This window comes from Sinocyclocheilus anshuiensis, unplaced genomic scaffold, assembly GCF_001515605.1.
Source record: "Sinocyclocheilus anshuiensis isolate Anshui unplaced genomic scaffold, SAMN03320099.WGS_v1.1 scaffold1239, whole genome shotgun sequence".
NCBI classification, from domain to species: domain Eukaryota; kingdom Metazoa; phylum Chordata; class Actinopteri; order Cypriniformes; family Cyprinidae; genus Sinocyclocheilus; species Sinocyclocheilus anshuiensis.
The window spans coordinates 352,412-373,353 of NW_015540949.1; the positions used below are offsets into that span (position 1 = coordinate 352,412).

At 38.4% G+C, this 20,942-nt stretch overlaps 3 protein-coding genes across 3 annotated transcripts in view; all 3 read right to left on the reverse strand.

Moving 5' to 3' along the window:
* LOC107689852 (cathepsin S-like) overlaps nucleotides 1-13,093 on the reverse strand; it is a 21,533-nt gene extending 8,440 nt beyond the window's left edge. Inside the window, exon 1 of the mRNA XM_016488020.1 lies at nucleotides 13,016-13,093. The gene's annotated coding sequence lies outside the window, so the exon portion shown is untranslated. The remainder of the gene's footprint in view (nucleotides 1-13,015) is intronic.
* On the reverse strand, nucleotides 6,056-7,991 carry LOC107689853 (cathepsin S-like). The gene is made up of 5 exons (XM_016488022.1): nucleotides 7,953-7,991; nucleotides 7,491-7,719; nucleotides 7,115-7,280; nucleotides 6,884-6,986; nucleotides 6,056-6,237 (listed from the first exon to the last, which is right to left on the reverse strand). The coding sequence occupies exons 2-5, from the start codon at nucleotides 7,656-7,658 to the stop codon at nucleotides 6,138-6,140; spliced, it is 537 nt and encodes a 178-aa protein (XP_016343508.1). The 5' UTR covers nucleotides 7,659-7,719; nucleotides 7,953-7,991; the 3' UTR covers nucleotides 6,056-6,137.
* A 773-nt stretch (nucleotides 13,094-13,866) lies between the features above and the next one.
* Nucleotides 13,867-20,713, reverse strand: LOC107689850 (cathepsin S-like). The gene is made up of 8 exons (XM_016488018.1): nucleotides 20,600-20,713; nucleotides 19,566-19,691; nucleotides 19,154-19,276; nucleotides 18,119-18,271; nucleotides 14,877-15,101; nucleotides 14,459-14,624; nucleotides 14,222-14,324; nucleotides 13,867-14,060 (listed from the first exon to the last, which is right to left on the reverse strand). The coding sequence occupies exons 2-8, from the start codon at nucleotides 19,686-19,688 to the stop codon at nucleotides 13,961-13,963; spliced, it is 993 nt and encodes a 330-aa protein (XP_016343504.1). The 5' UTR covers nucleotides 19,689-19,691; nucleotides 20,600-20,713; the 3' UTR covers nucleotides 13,867-13,960.
* Nucleotides 20,714-20,942: the final 229 nt, after the last annotated feature.

The window sequence follows — 20,942 nt, forward strand, 5'->3', positions numbered from 1 at the left end:
TTTCTATTTTTCCTTTTCTTTAGTGTGTTATGTAGCTATTTGTGCATGTATAAGATCTGCAGAGTTACAAAGCGCAAAGTCTCCCACAAAAGGATTTATTCTTTCTAAAAGAGAAGGCTGATCCAGACCGGGCTAAAACGCCTCATTCAAACACGCCCCCACATCTCTATGTCACAATCAAGCATCATCACTGTGTCTGTCACGCGACTCTGTTCCCCTTTCGGGCTTGAACTGATGGTAAAACTAAGGACATTATGTACTGTCTTTACATTTATGTTGAAAGCTGAAGCTGGCGATTATGGTAAGGGGCGTTACATTTCCGACACCTGCTTGTGGTGTTCGTCAATCACAATGAACTGGGTCAGCTGGCCAATCAGAGCAGACTGTGCTTGTCGGAAGGAGGGGCTTTGTAGAAAATGATGCATTTGAGAGAGGCGGGGCATAGAGGAACTACAATAATGGACATTATTTGAAAAATAATGTGTTTTTTGAACATTAAAGCATGTAATACACAAAATAATGACATTTAAAAAAGCATCATATGACCCCTTTAAAATGAATGTCATAATATTCTCACTATGACCACTAGATGGCAGCAGAGGATCATTCATTGTCTCATTGACCATTTCCACTCAGTAATATAGTTCTTTTCACATATTTTGCTTTTGTATTTATATTTAGACATTATGAAATCACCATTATAGCATTTAAAAATTACTTTTTGTCAAAGTTTAGCATTGTTTTGTACTGAAGAAGAATGAAGTAGCAAGAGTTTAAAAAAAACTCACTGGATCTACGTGAATCACACAAATGGCCTATTTTGAATTCAAAATGGCAATTTTTGGCGGAAGGTGACTACTTTGCATCCTTGTTAACAATCTTCTCAATTTCTCTTAAATGTAAATCAAATGCCCATTCACAAACATATCGTGACTTTTTTATTTTTTGAGCAAGAGATGCTCAGAAATGAACTTAACGTTAATCACTTTGCCCTTTTAGGCAACAACGTTAAATGTTGAATGACTTCATAACTTACAATAATAAAAATAATAATAATAGGGTAAGCTTAGGGTAGAGTGGAGGAAAACGCCCCCTTTAAGGAATATGTCTTTTTTTTTTCTCGGTGAAACAAAAGATAAATGTGTCCAAAATGGTTATCATAGTTTTAGTGACAATGACATAAATTAAAAACCAAGTATGGAAAATGTACAGAGTTTTCATGTTACTAGATTTTTAACAAAAATTAAATTTGTACCAAGGGGGCGTTTTGCCCCACAGGTGGGGTAAAATGCCCCCTAGTCTAACAAAGCAATTAGCTTTATACATTTAGAGCAAAATCAGAGTAAATGCAGTTTTAGCTTAAAATGAAAAAGAATAAAATAAATAATTATGAATTACAAAATTATAATAACCTATTTGAAAAATATTGTTAGCTGATGCTAACTGGTCAGCTAACTAGCTACACTATATGGACAAAAGTATTGGGACACCCCCTTCTAATGAACAGGATTGATGACTTTAGTCATTTCCATGAGTACAAATCTTAATGTTTAAGCATATAATGATATTAGGGAATTGTGTGCTTCTAATTTTATAGCAACAGTTTGAACAGGACCCTTTTCTATTTTAACATGACAATGCCTCTGTGTATAAGGCAAGGTTTAAAAAAAATGATTGATTCAGTCAGTGTGGTAGAATTTGACTGGTCTGCAGAAAGCAAAGTCCTAATCCCAGCTGAACACCTCTGGTGTGACTTTAAATGCAGACCTTGAGCCAAAAACTCATCACCAAACACCAATGACTTGTACATACACTATATGGACAAAATTATAAGTACACCACCTTCTTTAGAACAGAAAAAGGCACTTCCAAAACTGTGGCAACAAAGATGGAAACATAATTCATGTATTTAAAAATTGTTTTTCCATCTCTGTTGCAACAGATTTGGAAGTGTCTAAAATGACTGTACCCATATGTACAAGTCATTGGTATTGTTTGGTGATGAGTTTTTGGCTGATGATGATTACCCCTCTCATTGAAATCGCTATCTGATTGCCTTATCCTAACCCCTCCCCCACACCTAACCCTACATTTACCAGTACTAGGGGGTAATAATCTGGTGGGGGTCAGAATTTGGCACAACGCTGGTTTTTGTAAAATCCATCATTAAACAGTTAGATGGCATTGTCCAATATGCAATAATTTACACAAACTTTACCCCTTGTGTTATCTTATGAGTGTGGCTGATTGATTAAAGGTGTATTTGTTTCAAATAAACACAAATCATAACTTAACTCAAAACCATAATTGTGTGCTGATCTTAATCATTTTATATCCTGTGTTCAAATATGTGATGTTGCACTGACCAGTTGACATTTGGAAATATACCAACCAGTAATAGCATACTTCCATTTAAAATGTCAACACAAAGACAAGATTAAAAATTTCATATTTATTTTGTAAGATTCATAAAATACATTTGGATTTTTAAAAGACAATGGAAATGTGAAACTACATACAGAACACACATTTACAACTAAGAAATTAGACTATAAAACAGTAGACTTCTTACTCCTTTGAGTGGGTACATTTAAAAAAAAAAATCATACCCAGTCATTTTATGGTCACAAAATTTCACAATCATTCTGTTTGTTCCTGTTTTTCACCAGCCAAAAGTCCTGTCCTGCAATCACCGTATCCCACAGCCAGCACTGCATGGTTCACATTTTATGTACAGGTCAGGTCATTGTAAACTCCTGTGGTGGACAGATGTGAGGCTTCATAAAACCACCACTGCAGCCCTTGTTGCTGTAACTGGAGTAACAGACCACCAGATTCTGAGGTCAACCAGCTTTCCTGTGGTCTTCATCAGTTGACCTGTATGAGGGGCCGTATAGTCCATGATTATTGAAAAGCCTCTTACAAACACTAATGAAACGAAAAACATTGATCAACCTTAGTGAAATTAATTCATATGCATTACTGAAATACCTCTTATATTCAGCAGTTACCATTAGGGTTGTGATGGTGAGAAAATGTTCCCACCGGTTAATCGAGGTGTGACAACACCGGTAATAAGGGGGCGTTCCCTCTTTTCCTCGCTTTCCTTCGCTTTTAAATAGCTTAAAAGCGCCTTGAGCATTTTACTTTCACTTTTCTGCAAGAACCTCAACAGAGCTGAATGCCCAACATGAACAGCTCCCTGATAGAAGAGAGAAGCATGAGAAAACTACTAAAACAGGAACAACTTAATGGCTTGTGAAGCTGCAGAAACAGCATTTTGACCAATCAGTCTTTAGTTCCTGGTTTCTGAATTTTCAACTCATCATAGAGGAAGTTACAGGAAAGGGGAAATAAATTCCCTCAAACACTTGACTGGACAAAAATATATAAAGGAAATTAAATTAAAGAAAAAACGATGACAGCATGTTCTCTGACAGAGACTGTGGTCAATTCACTTGACATCATGAGAGCAACATCAAAAACATCTAAAATAAAAAAGACACAAGGCTAATTGAGCGGATATCAGTTAGCATAGTTTCAAACAGACCTGCATCTTCACGCTTCATATCCCTCTACAATCCAGAGAGTCTGGGACAGGAGCCCCAGAAGAGCCCACAGAATTTACTGTTTGCCTCTTAATACTAATATTTAATTATTAGGCTATATTAATTAAACAATTTATTGACAAATAGAACAATAAACAATATTAAATTAAATATAGCTGCAAGCAGCAATTAAGGGGCCAAGCACAAAAGAGGCAAAATGAGGAGCTAATTAGACCAAATGCAACAATGAGTAATTAAAGCCATTTATGGTGATTTTAGTCAAAATGGCTGGAAAATCACAAATACAACCTCTAGTAATATGATTTAAAGGGTTATCACTTTTGACCAATAGGTGGCGCCATTATCAAATCGATGTGTTATTTTCTGTGAGGTTACAATGGTACACAAAGTTTGGTGTCAATATGTCAAAGCTTTGCAGAGATACAGCCTCAGAGTCATTTTGGCATCATGCCTCAAGCTTGTTGTTGAGTTTCATTACAATAGGCTAATGTAGTCAAAAGTTATTAGCATTTTTTAAAAGTTATTATTAATTGTTTATGAATGCTTTATAACTTTTGACCAATAGGTGGCGCAGTTACCAAATTGATGTGGCCTGGTCAGTGTGAGGTGACAATGGCACATACACAGTTTGGTGTCAATATGTCAAAGCTTTGCAGAGATACAACCTCAGACGCAGTTTGGCATCATTCCAGCAAATTCTTTGATGCATTAAACGATAACTGTTTTGTATATCGACACGAAATCCATAACTTTTTGCCAGCATAGTCTGAAGATGATCCGAGTCAAGTTTGGTGAAAATTGGACCAATGGTCTAGGAGGAGTTCGAAATAAAAATACATTTTCAACATTAATTAAAATGGCAGACAGGAAGTTTGGCTGACTATACTATATATAGCAAAATTGGTATCTATGTTCTTGGCATGACCCAAAGAATATATTGAGACCAGTTTCATTACAATAGCCCAATTTATTCAATAACTTTTGGCGACAAGGTGGCGCTGCCCCCAAACTTTTTGAGTACTGTCAGGGCATGGTGCCGAAGACACATACCAAGTTTCGTAACGATACGGTGACATGGGAAAATGTGGTATGGTTCGACTCGGCATGCTGCACCGAATCTAAAGAGACCAGATTTTAGAATTTTAGGCCAAACCATTCAGAAGTTATAAGCAAAAAGAGCCATTTTTCATATCTCCTGACCAATAGGTGGCACTGTGCAGGTAGCCTCAGGTCATGGTTGTTATTATAACACACCAAGTTGGTCTCAATATGTTAAACTGTTGCGGAGATATAGCGTCACATCCATTTTTGTGTGCTCTTCATCAAATTCGTTCATGCGTTATTCGAGAACAGTTTAACTAATCTACTTTATTTCCATAACTTTTTGCCAGCATGGTCTGAAGATGATCTGAGCCAATTTTGGTAAAAAGCAGACAAACCGTCTAGGACGAGTTCGAAAAAGTAGGTTTTTCGAACTATTAAAAATAGTGAAAGAACTAGACATTACAATTTTTACATTTTGAAGTTTAACCTCTAGTGTTTAACCTCTTCAGATATATTTGAAAAGAGTATCTGAAGTGATATTTCCATTTCGCCATCCCACTGAGGGGAACCCATTTGGAGAGGCAGCAGTAACATTAAGTGTCATGGCATGTGCCAGTGGTGCCCATGCGTCAGATGCCATGTCACTTAATGTTAATTCCGGTACTGAATGTAACTGTACCAAAGGGGCCATCCATTCAGGGAGCGTTTGTGCATTACTAAGTTTTTATAACCAAATTTGCTGGAATAAATCAATGAACACAACAAAATCACAGCCTTACCTGCAGGCAGATAGAACCTTGTTTGTCTGAGTGTGTGTGCGTGTGTGAGAGAGTGATTGAAGAACATTTATCAGTATAAAGACCAAATGGGAATGACAATCGGAGCAAGAGAGGGAGTCTTGGTGATCTTATGATTGCTTATCCCTCCAAATAGAGACCAAAATAATTGTGAAATATGTTTGTCTCTACAAATATGATGCAATTATGTTTTTTGTTGTGTCATATAAATCACACCAATAAAAATGTGATTTTAGCAAACTTGATTGTTGAATCATAACATAGGCTGACAGAATTAATTCTCTCAAGGCACTTTTGGCATCTGGAGTTCCACTTATTAATTGGTTCAGATAAGCAGACTGAAAGGGTAGCAAGTGTTTTCTGTGTCATTTTATGCCATTCTCTCCCTTGTGTTACCTTATGAATGTGGCTAATCAACCAAAGGTGTAAAAATCACAGCAATCTAAATGTCCATCATAACTGGACATTGTGTGCTGATCTTGAAAAATCCTTTTAATACCTCATGTCAAACTGTTCATTGTGATGTTGCACTGAATAAAACCAAGTCATTTGTAAACACACAAAAAAAGAAAGATTTAAGAAAGATTTAAAATTCTATATTTATTTAAGACATTAGGAAAATTTTAAAAGACAATAGAATTGGGGAAAAACATATTTAACACATTTACAGTTAAGAAATAAGATTATAAAATACTTTGATATATTCACAATTTCAACAGGATTTCAGCTACATAACCGGATAGCATGGGTATAAGGCGATGCCACACATGTCGTTCTGGTTTCTGGCCATACGGATGTAGCCACCATCTCCAAATCCAGCACCCCAACTGTCAAAGTAAAAAAATAACAATCAGCATTTGTATTTTTTCATCTTAATGTTTTGTTTGAGACAGATGATCTGATTTTACATGTCTTTGAGTAGGTAAATTTCCCAAAACAATATCGGACCCAGTCAGTTTATGATCACTAGGGATGGGCGATACCACTTATTTTGTTTTCGATACGATACCGATATTTTTCAAGGCAGTATCGTTGTCAGTTTGTTTATAGTGAAATAACTCAAACACATGTTTTTTTTTCTCTGTCCTCTGATAAGCATTGTTCAGGGCTGCCGTTCCCAAAAGCTTTAATGCTTTCTTATGATACTTTTGGGAAACGCAGCACTGTTTGAATGAACTGTCAGAAGTGAGTGAACGCTCTCTGTGATTGATTGATTGGTTCTGTCTTGCAACATTTGCATGTCCAGATGAGCAGGAAAATAGTTCTATCCTACACAATTACTCGCTAACAAAGGTTATTCGTCCAATTCAATGCATATTGTACGCATTTTTTATTTTATTTTTTTAATTAACAAAATCACTGGTAAATAAAACACACCTTAGTATCGATACTCGCGTCAGTATCGATATATCGATACTTTGGATCGATACGCCCATCCCTAATGATCACACAATTTCAAAAGTCAGCCTGTACCTGTTTTTGACCAGCCAAAAGTCCTGTCCAGCAATCGCACCGTATCCCACAGCCAAAACTCCATGGTTTATCTTTTTGGTGCAGGATGGATCATTGTAAACTCCTGTGGACAGATGTAAGATAATGTTATAATAGTTGTCAATGAAAAAAAAAATCATTTCAACCCTAAATTTGTAACCTGAATACCTTGATATGGTACTCAGTCTGAATGTGCAGGGAAGAAATACTCACCACTGCGATAAAAGACAAACTGAGGGCGGGTGGCATCAATGGCCACTGAAATGGGCCCGATGTTGGCAACAGCTTGCTTCAGGGCCTCCTCATCTCCTTCACTGACGTAATAATACTTGGTGCAGTTTGCTGCACGCTGGGATGGATCATATCTGCACGGCCCTTGCTGCAGGACACATTTATTTATTATTATATTCATAATGATAATGGATTGCAGCTTTTTAAAAATGTACCAAACACTGATAAATCCATCAATGTAGAGACCTGACTGCATATGTATTACTCAAATCTCACAATAACAGGTCCTGTCACTTCTAATATGGAATGTAATCTCGTCAGGTTTTTTTAAACACATGGGCCCATGCAAACAACATACCACTCCTTTATAAGGGTAAGACGATTCTGAGTCTATTCCCCCATTATCAATAACATACTGGAAGGCATCAGTCATCCATCCACCATTGCAGCCCTTGTTGCCGTAACTGGAGGAACAGTCCACCAGATTCTGAGCGCTGAGGTCAACCAGCTTTCCTGTGGCCTTCATCAGCTGACCTTCAAGAGCCCCAACGGCGCTGAATGCCCAGCAAGCACCACATGCACCCTGACAGAAGACAGAAAAGCATGATAAAACTACTAAAACATGAAACATTTAGCATTTATGCTACATATAGCACAGATTTATTGAAATACTAATAATGTAAACTAAACACAATTTTGGTCTCTGCTGGTCCATTGAAAGGAACAGAAATGAGCTTTTCTAACAAAAGGCTACACAGACACAAATCTAAATGAGCAAATATCAGATTTTATTCAAAATATGCAGTATAATCATACCCGGTTCTTCACACTGGAGACATATCCCTTCTCTCTCCAGTCCAAAGAGTCTGGGACAGGAGCCCCAGAAGAGCTCACAAATTCTGCTGTTTGCCTCTTAAAGCCAGGAGGGACACGAGTCGTGGCAAATGACTGCAGAATCTACTCCGTTGTCTGTGAATCAACATGACACAAAAAAGACAATCCGAGTTACTGGTGATGAAATTGTCAATTGTTTCGCAGGGCATTTATTATAGTCTATGCCTAGCTAAATGTATTTCATGGAAGTTTAATTTCTAGGTGCTACTGAAAAGTAAAAATTATCTAAGAAAGTACCTAATAAATCACAAAGAATCACAAAGAAATGCAGTGGAAAAGGGAAAAAGGGACACTGGACTCATGTTCTCACCATGTCTCCCATGTGGTTCATGCCCAGGTCATATGAATGCAGACCCATGGAGGCCTCCAGGTTGTGAAGGGTGATAAGTTCAAGGTTTCTCTCCCACAACTCCCTCTTTCCAAGCTCCTCATCCTGCCAACATAAACAACAGACAATTAAAAAAAAAGCAATATATAAAATTATTGACATCACTAATCAAAACTGTCACGATCAGGGGCGGTTCTAAGATTTCAACCTCAGGATTGCTTGGTCCTCAGAGAGAGATACAAAGATACAAATTACCTAAATAAACGGTACTTTACAGTGCTTGTGAAAGCTCTATTACAGTATGAAGTAAATATACACAAATACCTGTTTAAGATACATAAGTTACTTAGTTAAGAGGAGTGAGCAATTCTCTATTTTTCGTTTGCTGTTTTGATTAACATTATTAACATAAGAAATACACAGATCCAGTATTGGTGACGCTGGAGGATGGCAGACCCGCAGAGCTCGCACCATAATGAGGGCTGAGGGCGAGCAGAGGGGCTGCCAGACGACAGCGGTGGAGGAGACAGGAGCAGGTGGGAGGGCGGGCGTTTGTGAGCCTCCGGGCATTCAGGGCTAATCTCTGGATCGGGAGCCCCCTTTAGGCTGAACACGGGAACAGGATGGCGCTCTGGAGGAGCGGACACTTGAGGGCGCTTTCGAGGCGCGGGCACTGGAGGGCGCTTTCTAGGAGCGGGCACTGGAGGGCGCTCTGGACTGGATTCGGGGACTGGAGCCCTCTCCTCTTCGGTGTGGCACATTCGCCGCGCCATACTCGGCTCACCCTCAGCCGCGGTGCAGGGGACGGAGCTCCTCCGTCCGCGGCTCTCTCCCTCGTGGCTGGCATTGTCGCCGGCTCTCGCACCTGATCTGACGGATTGAGCTCCATGTCCGGGGCGATCCTCCGCTCAGTCGCTTGGCTTTGCGCTGGCTCGTCGATCGCGGCGGTAATTGGCTCTCCGTCATCGGTGGGCACGGGCTGATGCTCCGCACCGCGGGGAGATGGTGGGCTGGGCACTGGGTCTGGAGTGGATCTGACGAAATCATCCACGGGGCAAGTGGTGGATGGTGACCCGTTTCTCGCCAGAGTCCACTCCACGAAGGCGACGAAATCCTCTCGAGGACTATCTTCGGACGACGGCGCTCGCGGTGTTCAAGCTCACATCATAGAATGAGCCGAGCCCGTCGTCCGGGTAGCTGGTGGTGCTTGCTAGCAGCTGGAATAGTCTCGTATGATCCTCGAGAGATCTATCCCCCTGCTCCAGCAGGAGGAGGAGGAATTCCGGGCGGGTGAAGGGATCCATAACAGGAAACACAACGGAAACAAAAACACTGAGAGAAAAACGAGAAAACAAACGGAGGGGAATCCACGGAGGTAACTGTGTTGGTCAGGTCTTCTGTCACGTTATACTAGTGATGGGCGCGTTCGAAACACTGCTTCACGAAGCTTCGAAACATTTGCGAATCTTTTGTTTCAAATCAGTGTTTCGGAGCGCGTATCAAACCGGCCAGGTCACATGATTTTAGCAAATGAAGCTTCATTATGTCATACTGTTTCGAAACGTTTCGAAACTCCGATGGTTCACCACTAGGGGGTGTTGATCTCAAAGTGAACCCATGAACCACTTCTGGTTACCCAGATAATCATGTGACATGAAATCCCACAAAATTTTACTATAAAAATAAAGAATTCAGGGCCAGATGTTGTGGGTTAAACAAAAGATAACTTCCCTTTAACACAGATGGCTATATAGTTTAAAAAAAATGTGTAAAAACATGCAGTACTTTCAATCTACAAATCACATTATGCCTTAAAAATTACAAAATGAACTTACGATAAAATTAAAACCACCTCCTTCTCCTGACTGATAACACTACTCTTGCCTGCTGGTTTTTATTGACCGCTCTAATGAAAACACTTAATTAAATAATTACATAAATCAATTAGTTCATTAAATAATTAATTTAGTTCATTGTGTGTTAAGGGTTTTATATACTTAAAACACATAAAACAAGCACCAATATTTAATAGTATTTAAGTGTTTATTAAAAATTGTATTTCTAAAAAAAAACATTTCCGTTTGTTTTGTAAGTTTGGTCTGAGTTTTCGATGCTTTTACAACATTTTCACCAGCAGGTGGTCGCCAGTATGTGCGGTTTCAAGTGCTTCGAAACATTGAATCATTTTTCGAAGCAATTGGTTCAATTGATTCAATGCTTCGAAAAGCTTAGTTTCCCCATCACTACGTTACACTGTTGAGGAAGCACGCAGGAGGCACGAGTAAACGAGAACAGTCTTTAATCGAGGAAACTCAGGAGATAATCCACAACAGGCGCTGGGCAAACACACGTAGAAACAAGTAGACCTGACAGAGACAGACTGCACAGACTAGGACTTTTGAACACAGGGCAATCAGGGGAACACAGGTGACATCAATGGAACATAATCAAACTAAACGAGGACAGGAACATGACCAAATAAGGAAACACAGGCAGGACTACGGGGGCAAAACAGGTCCAAAAGTCTGACAACTCTATTCATTTGCTGCTTGTTTTCTTAAAAAAAAAAAACTAACACTTGCTTTCTAATCTTTTTGTATTCTATCTGTTTTCTTTTCATTTATTATACAATTAACAAAAGCAAAAAATACATCTAACACTATCTTGCTCTATTCTTTTTCTATTCTATCTGTGTTCTTTTTATTTATTATATTATTTTAAAAACCCTTGCTACGTGTACTGCGTTAAGCTAACTGAGACTTGTTATAGCACTTGTATATCATTGCTCTTTTGTTGATTTTGATTGCTTCCATTGTCCTCATTTGTAAGTCGCTTTGGATAAAAGCGTCTGCTAAATGACTAAATGTAATGTTAAATTTGCTTTATGGAACCAAATCATTTGAGTCACAATGAGTCAGACTAACTGAAATAAGCCTCGCTTATTTGGTAAACTTGTTTTATGAAACAGGCCTCTGGTCACGATCCCTGATCTGTGTTTTGTTCGTTTTATGGCAAGTTACAGACCAACATTAAAGGTGCATTCTGCCACCTACTATATTGAAGTGTGTAAAATCATGGCTTCAATTATCTCATCTTAAATTCTTCTAATAAGACCAGTTTCATGCAAAATATTAATTAATGCCTTAACAACTTCCACTTAAGAATGATCTATTCCTAAAATACCTTTAATATCCCATTTTCTTTCTAATTTGATGACAGTTTAATAGACCATGCTCAACATTTTCTTTGCATTTACAAATCTCACATTCATCTGTGTTCACTTTACTCATAAGAAATAATATATTATTAAGTCTTGTGTGTCCTAACCGTAGTCTTGTATAACTGAATTCTTGTTTCTGTTCTAGAAACTGTTCTATTTTAATAGTTTTAACTTTACTTTTTGAATGCTGTAATTCTTTTTCCTTTATTATCGGAGTCCCAAATCTTTTGCCATTGATTATCAATGTTGCTTTTAATTAATGTTTCCCTCCATTTTTCAAAGGGAAATATCTATTTTGTCATTAAGATTTAATGCTTTTTCGCTAATTTGTCAGCTATTTTTTTCCCTTAAACTCCTATATGTGCTGGTATCCAACAGAATTGAACATCTATTCATAATTATTTAGGTTTAGTGGTGCTGTGTATATTTCTATTCAAATGTAATCTCTAGTTGTTTTGCTGGTATTCATATTCTGTAATGCTGCTGCTGAGTCTGAATAAAATACAACTCTGTCTGGTTTGACTTTCTCCACCCACTGTAAACCATTTCCTGAATCTTTAGATCCATCAGTATAGTTGTAAATATTCATAACAGTTTTTATTTATGCATCGTACCAACCTACACTGAAAAAAAAATGATTAATTGAATTTACTATTTTTTTTAAGGTAAGTGGATGCAATCAATTTATTTTAGCTACATTTAAATAAACAAATTTAGTTTTACTGACAGGCATTCAAACATCAGTATTATTTTCTAATATATTCTCATTGCATTATGTTGACAGATGGCTGATAATCATCAGCCACAATATGAAGAGATTATTTCAGTGTGAGACTTCTGAAACAATACATACACGCACATACTAACTAGACTAGGCCTACTGTATATCTCCCATCTCCCACCAGCTGGACAAAACAGGTACCGTTCAGCAAGGACTTTAAAACTGCAGTGAGCTGAACGAACGAGCCGTTCACACAGAACGCATTTGTGCTTCGAAAAGCAAACAAATTGGAAAAGAGCAAATTGAAGAAAGTGCAAGAATCTATATTAAAATCTACGTTGGCTATCTGATGTTATAGCTAGCATGAGTGAATCTTCAGAAAATCACGGGCTTTGGACAACACACACTGTACTATCACTACAAATCTCTTTGAAAAAAAGCTCTTATAAAAAAACAGTCATTAAAACAGAAGGAGAAACCTTTTTAGTGAAAACATCAAGACAAAAAAAAAAAAAAGACACGTCAAAGTGGGAAAAAAATGATTTGACGACTCAAATTGAAAACATTTCAAATCTCTTTGAGAACAAGTTCTCATAAAAGCAGTCACCACCTTGATTAAAACCGAAAGAGAAACTTTTTGAGAGAAAACCCAGACTTTCATTAAAAAGATTAAATACATACATGTGGGGAAAGAAAAAAACCTCATGCGTCTATTCTCACCTGTGAACTCTCGTGAAGCTGCAGTTCTGGTCGTCTGTAGAGGCGATAATGAACGATTTCCTGGTTGCTTTGCTTTTTTATTTTGTTCCATCACGTGCTAATCTCTGCATATTGTCATATGACACAACTGTCTTTTCGCTTCGCCCTGTCATACGAGTAAATAAATAAACAAACTGAAAATAACCAAATTATTATTGTTGGATCAAAACAGCCAATCGGAATTCACTACCTACTCTAAAATCTCATTCTGCGAAGATGAACATCTTTCTCCCTCTACAGATGTGACCATGATAGGCTGTGGATCAGAAAATGTCTCATTAGCTCCACTGTCTTTACTAAAATCAATTTTTTTTCTTTAAATCTTTTGATTTAGGTCATTTAATCTTGATTTTTTTAAATTTTTAAATTTTTATTTTTTTAAGATTTCTACAGAAAAAGGGGATAACATTTGTTTCCAAATAATATTTGAAATCACACACACAAAGAAAAGAAAAAAAAAAAAAGATTAGAAAAAAATAAATATTATGTGTGTGTTATGGTGACTATTTTGTGCCGCTTTGAACTTGAGCTCTTGAATACAGGCTTCCGGTGTGCGAAACGTTTGCGTCATCCTACCATGACACGACATGGTGGCTTCTCTTCTGGTGTGACCAGGTAGGTGGATGGCATTGTCCACAATTATGCAATAATTTAGACACTGTTACTCCTCATGTTACCTTAGTTGTTTTTGCAAACATACCTAAATAGCATATTTCCTCTATTTCCTCTTAAAAGTTTCAAGCCAAACAAAACAGATTTAAAAATTCATATTTATTTTGTAAGATTCATAAAAACACATTTAGACATTTTTAAAAAAAGATAACAAATGTAAAACCACATATAGAACATGCATTTACATTAAAGAAATTAGACCATTGAAATGTTCATACAACAACAGTTTTGCAGTTACATAACTGGAAAGCAGGCATACGAGGCGATGCCACACATGTTGTTCTGGTTTCTGGCTATACGGATGTAGCCACCATCTCCAAAATGGGTACCCCAACTGTTAAAGTAGAACAAAACAATCAGCATTTGTTTTTTCTCCTCAATGTTTTGTTTGTCACAGATGTTCTGCTTTTACAAGCCTTTGAGGGGGTACACTTCAAAAATCTAAATCATACCAAGTCAATTTATGATCACAAATCTTAATTGTTCTTATTGTACCTGTTTTTGACCAGCCAAAAGTCCTGTCCAGCAATCGCACCATATCCCACAGCCAGCACTGCATGGTTAACTCTTTTTGTACAGGTTGGGTCATTGTAAACTCCTGTGGTTGACAGATGTGAGATAGATAACGGTATTAAAAAAAAAAAAAAAAAAAAGCACTTACAAGCCCTTATTACAAACATTTGAGATCTGGTAATCAGTCTGATAGAAACGCAACAAGAAAGAAATGCTCACCACTGCGATACAGGATAAACTGAGGGCGGGTGGCATCAATGGCCACTGAAATGGGCCCGACATTGGCCAAAGCCTGCTTCAGGGCCTCCTCATCTCCCTGACGAACGAAATGGTACTTGGTGCAGTTTGCTGCATGCTGGGATGGATTGTATCTGCACTGCCCTTGCTGCAGGACACATTTATTAGATTATGCATTAGACCCATAATTATAATGGATTACAGCACTGAGGGGAAAGGAAAAATTTTTTTTTTTTTACATTTAGCAATGTAGAGAAAATGCTCCAAATTAGTATGGCCCAGATTTTGTGGTAACAGGCCTTGTCACTTCTAATATGACGCCAATTAATTGTGCGCTTAATATTTTCCCCATGTAATTACTTGCAAGTTTTATTCACACAGACCCTCACACACAACTTACCACTCCTTCATAAGGGTAAGATGACTCAGAGTCTATTCCGCCATTATCAATAACATACTGGAAGGCAGAACTCATAAAACCGCCATTGCAGCCCTTGTTGCCGTAACTGGAGGAACAGTCCACCAGATTCTGAGGACTGAGGTCGACCAGCTTTCCTGTGGCCTTCATCAGCTGACCTTCAAGAGCCCCAACAGAGCTGAATGCCCAACACGAACCACATGCACCCTGACAGCAGAGAGAGAGAGAGAGAGAGAGAGAGAGAGAGAGAGAGAGAGAGAGTGAGAGATAGAGGGGGGGGGTCACATCGCAGTGGAGTCAGCTGTCTTAACCGTGGCTTGTGTTCACTGCAGGAAATGTTAAAAATCCTCTCCATTTTGTATCACCTCTGTCTTTAATATGCTCAAAATAATCAATTTTAACGCATATCTGATAAAGGTCTCTCTTTCCGGCAACCTGAAAATCAAGCTCTTGTAATCTGTTAAGTTTCAACAGTTTTCCTTCCCGACCCTCTTCAACCCAACCCTTGGGAGACACAAATAACTTAGGAAAAAACACTCTAGAAGGGCCTCCGGACAGAAAACAATTAACAAACAGGAGAAGTGTGGAGGGAAGAGCTGCTTTCAACCCACCTATGACCTGCTCGACCATCCTGACTGATCTAAAACCAGCCTGATTGCAAATGTCCACCACTGACCTCCATGTTTTAGACGAAGTGCTAACCAAGTCTGAAACTTTGGTCAATCTTTTTTCCATAAAAGTTTTAACAATTGTATTAGATTTACAAATATTATCTCCTAGAAGAGAGTTGTAAAACACTGGCTCTTCAAGGCCAAAATTATTGTTTTCCTGTCTAATCAGTTTAAAACCTTTCCAAAGGTTTAGCACAGAACCATAAAATTTTACATTGGTTGAGAAATTCCCATCATACGAAGACATTAAAAACAGTTGCCTATCAAGACAGAAGCCACCAAAAGTTCTGAGCAAAGCCAGACCAAACGACACCCATGGCCTAAAATCCACAGGGTAGAGTAGGTTTTGGACCATCTTTAACCTCATAGCTTTAACCTTGGCTGCCAAATCAATCAACCCTTGGCCCCCTTCATTCACTGGCAAATAAAGGACAGCAGGGGGAAGCCAATGGTAGCATCCCAGAAAAAAAAAAAATCAACAAAAGTCTTCTGCAGATGTTGCAACAACTCTTTTGGTGGGTCAAGCACATTTAGGCGATGCCACATCATGGAAGCTACCAAGTTGTTAATAATGAGCACTCTTCCCCTATATGACAATTGAGACAGAATCCATTTCCATCTTTGTAAACGTCCAGAAACTTTTTCAAAAATACCATCCCAGTTCTTCTGAATATATTGGTCAGTCCAAAGGTGCCATGAAAATAAATATAAAATAGACACTCAATAACACCAGTCCGCAAGAGTATTTTTCAGGTAACCAAGCCATACAAATTTTTTACCTTGTACATTTAAGGAACTTCTGACATTACTAAGAAGCTTTTTAAGACGGTACCGTTTGGGTTTGTCAAGCTCATCAAAGGAAGCTTTTCTCATAGCCATTGTACCAGACAGCAAAAACACTTTTAAATCAGGAAAATATGACTCAATTTTGGTTTTGCGAAGCCCCTTTGTAATATCAAGAAAGTTATTAATCTGCTGAACAGAATAAAGTTTAGTCGTACCTCCAGAGGCAGGCTCTGAATCCATCGTGTCGTTGTCCATTATATCTGTGTCTTCTTCACATTCCTTGTCAGAATCATCCATTTGTAGCTTTAAATCCACAAGTTCTTGAGATGAAATGTCATCTTGACTCTGACTAAACGTGTCATCAATAATTGTGTTACTCTCAGTTTTGTCAGGCTGCGTTTGTTTTCCAAAACAAAGCGAATCGGTCTCAGGCACGGACTGCAAGCACACCTGTTCCGGGCTCGTCTCTGCCTGCGGCACAGCGGGAATATGACTCGGCCCAGCCGCCTCCTCAGCAGCCTCCACCAGGCCGTCTTTAGAGGCAACCAGCGCCGGTCTCTCGGGCAAGTCACCCGGCGCTGACAACGCCTCGCCCGGCTGGGGTTCTGATACCCCAGCGGCCAAAGCAACATCCGCGCCAGCCGCCCTCTCGCTGTTCTCCGCATCTGCAGCCGGAGCCGCTGGAAGGCCTGCCGGCCTGTCTCGATTCGGGCAAGTTTGTCTAACGTGTCCAAAAGCACCGCAAACAAAGCATCTCATCGAGTCTGAGCTAATAAAGATAGTGTAATCTTTGCCATCAATGCTTAGTTTCACCGACAGATTTAACGGATCACTCTGAGAATTCAAAATCATAAAAGCCTGACGCCGAAAAGACATTACATGTTTAATATCAGGATTTTTACATCCGAGTGGAATCATTTTAATAGGACTCACTATTTTGCCGTACCTCTGGAGTACTTGCTCCAGTTTTTCATTTTTAACAAACGGGGGTACGTTTGATAAAACAACTTTCTTGGACGGGCTTGACAGAGGCAATACAGGTACAAAAGTGTCTTTGATTATCAACCCAGTTTCAATCAAGTCATCCACCATTTGGCTTTCACTGAGAAAGAGCACGATGGCTTTATTCATACGGGAGGCAGATCTGATATTAGCACCACCAACCGCCGCACTCACAGCTATCAGACAATCCTCTACTGACACCTGGGCATCAGGCATGCATTTACAACCATGCCTGAGTGTTAACCGCGAGAAATCTCCCACTTCCGACCCCATTATCCCCACCCACCGACCGAAGTCAGGGATAAAATAAACCTTTAACTAACCCTACACTTGACAGAAAGAAAACGGCTCCGTCCACACTCACTCCCAGCATGCACTAGCACAGACAGACAGACAGACAGACAGACAGAGAGAGAGAGAGAGAAGTATGATAAAACTACTAAAACAGGATACACAATAACTTAATGGCTTGTGAAGCTGCAGAAACAGCATTTTGACCAAGCAGTTTTTAGTTGCTGGTTTCTGAATTTCCAAATCAGAGGAAGTTACAGGAAAGGGGAAGTAAACTCCCTCAAACACTGACTGGACAAACAAAATGAAGGAAGTGAGAAAAAAAAAAAAAAGCCAAGTTCTGACAGAGAATGTGGTCAATTCACTTGACATCATAAGGGCAACATCTGAAACACAACCAAGCCATTTTACTTTGGTAAACAGCTAATTAAGTGGATATAAGTTAGCATAGTGTCAAACAGAGTACATTCACACCTGCATCTTCACACTGGAGACATATCCCTTCTCTCTCCAGTCTAGAGAGTCTGGAACAGGAGCCCCAGAAGAGCCCACAAAAGTCGCTGTTTGCCTCTTAAAGTTAGGAGGGACACGAGTCATGGCGAATGATTGCAGGATCTCCTCTGTTGTCTGTGAATCAACGCGACACATAGGAAAATAAGGTCAGGATGAAGTTACGTTATAGCTGCATAATTTATAGATACTAATTATAAAATGTATAAAATAAAAAGCTAATGTTTTTAGTAAAGAAAATCAAAAATATAGCCGCAAGTAGCAATGACGGGCCAAAGCCCCGGTGGCTTCAGAAGAACAGTGCAAAGTGGGCACGAGTATTTAACCCTCTTACAGTCTGGTTGTTAGTGTTACAGCAATGAAAGGATTACTCTAAAACATCAAGAGTGTGAAACAAACACACAAAACAAATGATATACAAAACTTTTAATGATCTATAATAATGCTTATAGATCATTATAATCATTTAAAATATTTATAAAACAATTATATAAAACTATATTGACAGTAGAGTACATATCATCAACTGATGCCATGTATTTGCCATTATGATTGATAGAAACAGAAAAAGGATAATGCTTCAAAGATTTATCCTATGACCAGTCGACAACCTTAGTATTACAGCCTTCATCTCTCATTCTCAATGTCCTGAGATCATGTTGACCGAGTTTGGTGGTAATTGCATGAAAACCCCAGGATGTGTATATAAAATTCCAGATCATGCGTTTTTAAAATAACCCAAAATAGCTTAGCTCCTGTTGGGCAGAGCACTTACTGTCAGCACAGTTGTTCAGGCTAATATGATCTATGCGTGTACAAATGTTGGTGACTGTAGGTAAAATGGTCTATGCTACAGAGCTTGTTGAAAATAGACTAATTAAAGGGTGTACCAGAGAACTATGAAAATAAAGCATTATTGCAGGCCAGAAGCAAAACTGGAACTTGTGCAAACTGGAAGCTACTGCATGCAGATAACCATGAACGAAAAACCACACACACCATGTCACCCATGTGGTTCATGCCCAGGTCATATGAATGCAGGCCCATGGAGGCCTCCAGGTTGTGAAGGGTGATAAGTTGAATGTTTCTCTCCCACAACTCCCTCCTGCCCAGTTCTTCAACCTGCAACAAACAACATTCATATTACAGGGATCACACATGTGACATGTTGTTGTGAGACTGCAATCACTGCATTTATTACGGATATCCTTTGTAAATACTTCAAGCTCAAAGACAGACATTTCAATACAACTCCAATACATGGACAGCATCAACACCACTTCAAACTATAATAATGAAACTATTCTAGCATCACAAAAACACAATCAAAACAGCATTATGAAAATGAATCCTTAAGTACATGAAAGATTAGCTTTTGGATCTTAAAGATGCTTGTGAAATTCAGTCTCACCTTACTGGAGTAAAACTTGTTATGCGTCTTCTTCCACAACTCCCAGTGCTGGTCTAGATTTGTGTTGAAATGGGCCAGTGCTGCGCTACAACACACGGCAAACAGCAAGCTCCCGAGCATCATGGCCTGACAAGAACAAAACACCCGTCAGTTACTGACATAATGTATTCAAACATCAGTAATTTGTCTGTCAATTTATTCTCATTGCATGATGTTCACAGCTAGCCTAAACCTCACAACTAAATCAGCCAAAGTATGAACACATTTCCTTCTTTACCAATCTATAGTTTTTTGTTTTTTTTTAATAAATGTTCATATCTATTGAATGAACCACATGGTAAGTCTGATTTTTCTATAAAAGGAAACAAATTCTGAGTAAAATTAAGGAACAGAAGTACACCAAAAAGGAAGTAAAAAATGTTCAAATCCAAATGTTGCAAAACTGGTTGAGGAAATCCAGTAAGTGATCAGACTCCATAAATCCAGACATTAAGTATTTACAGACTCCCCAAAATGCGCTGTACTTATGTAAACCAGAGCAATTGCTTGATTCTTCCTGTATCATGGCATGAAGTAGGCCATTATATCTCGGGTCGTTTTACAAGCCCAATTTTAATCCTAAAAGGTAAAAATGAGTTTTAACCAGATAGATTAATGAGGCAAAATGGCAATTTCAAAGGTTGACCACTCAAACCAAACAAGAGAACACACTGGCCATAATAAGGAAGAAACGGAAATTAAACTAACACTGGTGTGTGATCGACTTCACCTGATCCTTCATTCCACGATACATACACACGACAATTAAAGTGTTTTTTTTTGTTTGTTTGTTTTCACTTTAAACCCAAAGTTACTACAGACAAGTAATAAAACACTGGAAACATTTTAAATCGCTTTGAGGAAATGTTCTCATAAAACCAGTCACCACCTTAATTAAACCCGAAAGAGAAACTTTTTGGGAGGAAAACCCGACAAAGGAGACAAAAGATTAAACACATAAAAGTGAACAACAACAAAACAAACCCGTGTCTCACCTGTGCACTCTTTTTAAGCTGCACTTCTGGTGATCTGTAGAGGAGATGATGAACGTCTTCGGTTCCTGCTTCCTGCTTTTATTTTGTTCCATCACGTGCTAATCTCTGCTTATTGTGATATGGCATAGATGTCTTTGAAAAAAATATTTAGCCTATATTTAATGTAATCAAATATAAAAATGTAATTAAAAACTAAAATGTAGGCTAATTAATGTAGTAAATAAAATCATACCATGTAATGTTCTGATTAATACAATAGTTCAAGGATATAAGTATTTATTATTAAATATGTGAATTAATCAAATGATAAAACATAAAAATAAATGTACTATTATTAATATTA

What these genes read in the sequence shown, in the direction of transcription:
- LOC107689853 (XM_016488022.1), bottom strand. Translation starts at nt 7,658, where the DNA reads ATGAAGGCCACAGGAAAGCTGGTTGACCTCAGCGCTCAGAATCTGGTG. An exon ending in CTTACCCTTATAAAGGAGTG is followed by an intron (nt 7,281 to 7,490) that starts GTATGTTGTTTG and finishes TGTGTCCTGCAG; the next exon opens with CAAGGGCCGTGCAGATATGA. An exon ending in TTTTGGCTGGTCAAAAACAG is followed by an intron (nt 6,238 to 6,883) that starts GTACAGGCTGAC and finishes TTACTTTGACAG; the next exon opens with TTGGGGTGCTGGATTTGGAG.
- LOC107689850 (XM_016488018.1), bottom strand. Translation starts at nt 19,688, where the DNA reads ATGATGCTCGGGAGCTTGCTGTTTGCCGTGTGTTGTAGCGCAGCACTG. An exon ending in TGAACCACATGGGTGACATG is followed by an intron (nt 18,272 to 19,153) that starts GTGTGTGTGGTT and finishes GTTGATTCACAG; the next exon opens with ACAACAGAGGAGATCCTGCA. An exon ending in CTTACCCTTATGAAGGAGTG is followed by an intron (nt 14,625 to 14,876) that starts GTAAGTTGTGTG and finishes TGTGTCCTGCAG; the next exon opens with CAAGGGCAGTGCAGATACAA.